At 23.9% G+C, this 2,776-nt stretch overlaps 2 protein-coding genes across 2 annotated transcripts in view; one reads left to right on the forward strand and one right to left on the reverse strand.

Annotated features, from left to right (window-relative positions):
* Positions 1-435, forward strand: part of LOC108686185 (aminopeptidase Ey-like) — an 8,998-nt gene extending 8,563 nt beyond the window's left edge. The window contains exon 14 of the mRNA XM_018191329.1: positions 29-435. Coding sequence (XP_018046818.1) covers positions 29-178 — 150 coding nt within the window. The 3' untranslated portion in view covers positions 179-435. The remainder of the gene's footprint in view (positions 1-28) is intronic.
* An 862-nt stretch (positions 436-1,297) lies between these two features.
* The window catches only part of LOC108686192, a 41,489-nt gene continuing 40,010 nt past the window's right edge, over positions 1,298-2,776 (reverse strand). Inside the window, 4 exon segments of the mRNA XM_018191344.1 lie at positions 1,298-1,563; positions 1,897-1,975; positions 2,050-2,208; positions 2,551-2,718. Coding sequence (XP_018046833.1) covers positions 1,315-1,563; positions 1,897-1,975; positions 2,050-2,208; positions 2,551-2,718 — 655 coding nt within the window. The 3' untranslated portion in view covers positions 1,298-1,314.

The raw sequence follows: 2,776 nt of genomic DNA on the forward strand, positions 1-2,776 counted from the left end.
TTTTATATTATTTTTTATATTTTTCTAGCTGATAAACTTTGTAAAAGAACATCTGAATGAATTTAATAACGCGACAAGAACCCTGCATCAAGTAATAGAGAATGCGGAATCTAATATAAGATGGTTTAATAAGCATCATATGGAGATTTATATTTGGTTACAGAAAAATATTGTATAATCGATAGACGTATTCTTAGAATATTAAATATAAAAATAGACTCTACATAAACAATATATCGCCAGATCTTTCTGTATAATTATTGTTAAGTACATTTACGCAAACGATCACAATATTTGCCAGGTACAAATTTTTGTCTTATGACGATTAATTTGTACTAATGAGACGCTACAATCAAAAAAAGAAAGACGATAGACCAAAAGAGTAAAATCATCACAATGCTTATAATTAGAACAATTTTGAGAATCAATGCGAAAGATTGTGTTTGATTTATATAAATTTATTTTTAATTCGATTTTCGACTTAAAAAATATTTGACTTAATAAATATACAATATTAATTTAAAATAAAGTACAACGAAAGAACTTGTGAGTGATATATAATTATACTGAGAACTCATAATGTATTTTATACACATAATCAATATCTGCTGTGGAATGTAGCAATTTAAAAATCTAAAATAATGTATAATTCAAATTAATCAAATTTCTTAGCTGATTAAAAAAATAATTTCGTGATGTCTTTCGTGCGTTACATTCATCTATGTTAATACGAAGAAAACAAAAGCATATATATTAAAGAGTGTATATTATTCATTTGTATAAACAATTTTTATAATTGAATTTTATCATAAGTTAAAGTTGTCAATTGCACAGAGAAAAAAATGTGTTTAAACTCGAGAATTCTATTTATATTTGTTTCATTGAAACAAATTTAATTTTAAATGAAACATATTTTATTTAGTCAAAAAAATTTAGTTTTAATGAAAGTAATAACATTCTTAATTTAAACATCCATTTAGTTGGACTATTCCAAAGCATAAACATTTGTTTGATTCAAAGAAATCTTTTCTTTATATGGATTGTACTTTGTAATATTAAATCTTTTAATAAATAGTACATCATTGTTATTTTTATTTTCTATTATTTTATATTTATTCACTTAATTACAAAACTTGGTTAACAATTTTTTTGCATTAAATACATTAAAATATTATATAAATAAAATATAACTTCACTATTCTTAGATTTAAAACAATCAAATCATAAATAAAAAACATAGATTAAGAATACATTTTTTTATTGCGTGATAAAAATTCTAAAGAGCAATCTTTGTCTTCTGTTCAATTTAATTATTTAGTAATAATTTAAAAAGTATGATATTAAAACAATAACAGTCATAAGAATGACGTTCAATGATTCTAACCTGGTAGAACTACTTCTAGGATTATTTCCAGATTCCGAACCGATTATTAATTCCCTAACTTTATTACTGTTATTTCGGAACCAGAATAAGTTAGTTTCCACAATATTAAGAGCAGAAACTAATCTCGATCTGATGATTGGAGGATACTGATGTATATTATGTTCAATAAAGTGTATCATCTAGAAAAAAAGAATATATTACTATTATTTATTAAGAATTATTATTACTATTATTATATTATTATTACTATTATACTTACTATTATTTATTTATTACTATTATACTATTATTTAATCTATTACTCAACGAAATTATCTAATTCATAACTGTCGTACTTTTATATAATTAAATAATAATAATAATAATAATAAGCAATATAATGCTGTGTAGAATATTTTAATATTGTAATATACTGACAAGTAATTTAATTAATGTAAAAAAAAATCTTTGATTAAATTTCTCTTTTTCGTCCTGTCACTTTCAATTCATTAAATAAGAATCCTGAATTATACCTGATTATATTGATCCTCGCTCGATACATACGATGCCATGTTAGCAAATATATCTGCAATATTGTCCCACTTTCCAAAACTGTAACAAAAATATACAAGCGTAAGAATTTTATTGCTACAATTGCAATTGATAGTGCTGTAATGGTAACTTACTATCGGTGCAGTTTTTTGATATTAGTTGTTAAAAAGTCAATGGTAGCATTTATTCCTACTGGACCTGCGCTGTACACGGAAGTAAACACCGCTGAAACATCTTGTCGACGAATGGCGGCATTTGCAGGATTATATTTTTCAATAGCTTTTCCTAAGTAACTGTTAAATAAATTGTTCATAAATTAAGTAATTATATAATCACTCAGGAGGGGAGGGGGGATCAAAATAATTAGGAAAATTATTATGACTGTTATAATTTTTACAAGTTTTATAATATTAAAACAAAAAGACATAGATTTACTTTTATTGTCATAAATATGTTTACTAACAAGAGTTAAAAAATAATTTTTAAGCTTTCAAGCTAATTTTAAAAATAAATTATTATATTCGAGCATTTTAAGAAATCAAAATTAAATTAACATTTTAAAATTATATTTATGAACAAAATTTTTTTTTTTTAAGTAAGTTATGTTGTTGCATCCTTTATGTTTGGAAACTTACTTTTGGAGCACTGTTTTATTTGTCGAGCATCCGAGTGCATTTATAATGATCTTTTTCTCTGTTTGAAGATTCGCCTGTAGATATTGAGTCCACAGGAATTCCCAATCATCTGTACTTCCTTTTTTTATCGCGGTGCAATAAACAGCGGGTTGTGCATTACGTGGAATTCTATGAATAAGAAAATTTTAGAATTATAAATTTATTTATAATTAAATTATTTATTAAG

Source organism: Atta colombica, unplaced genomic scaffold, assembly GCF_001594045.1.
Source record: "Atta colombica isolate Treedump-2 unplaced genomic scaffold, Acol1.0 scaffold166, whole genome shotgun sequence".
NCBI classification, from domain to species: Eukaryota; Metazoa; Arthropoda; class Insecta; order Hymenoptera; family Formicidae; genus Atta; species Atta colombica.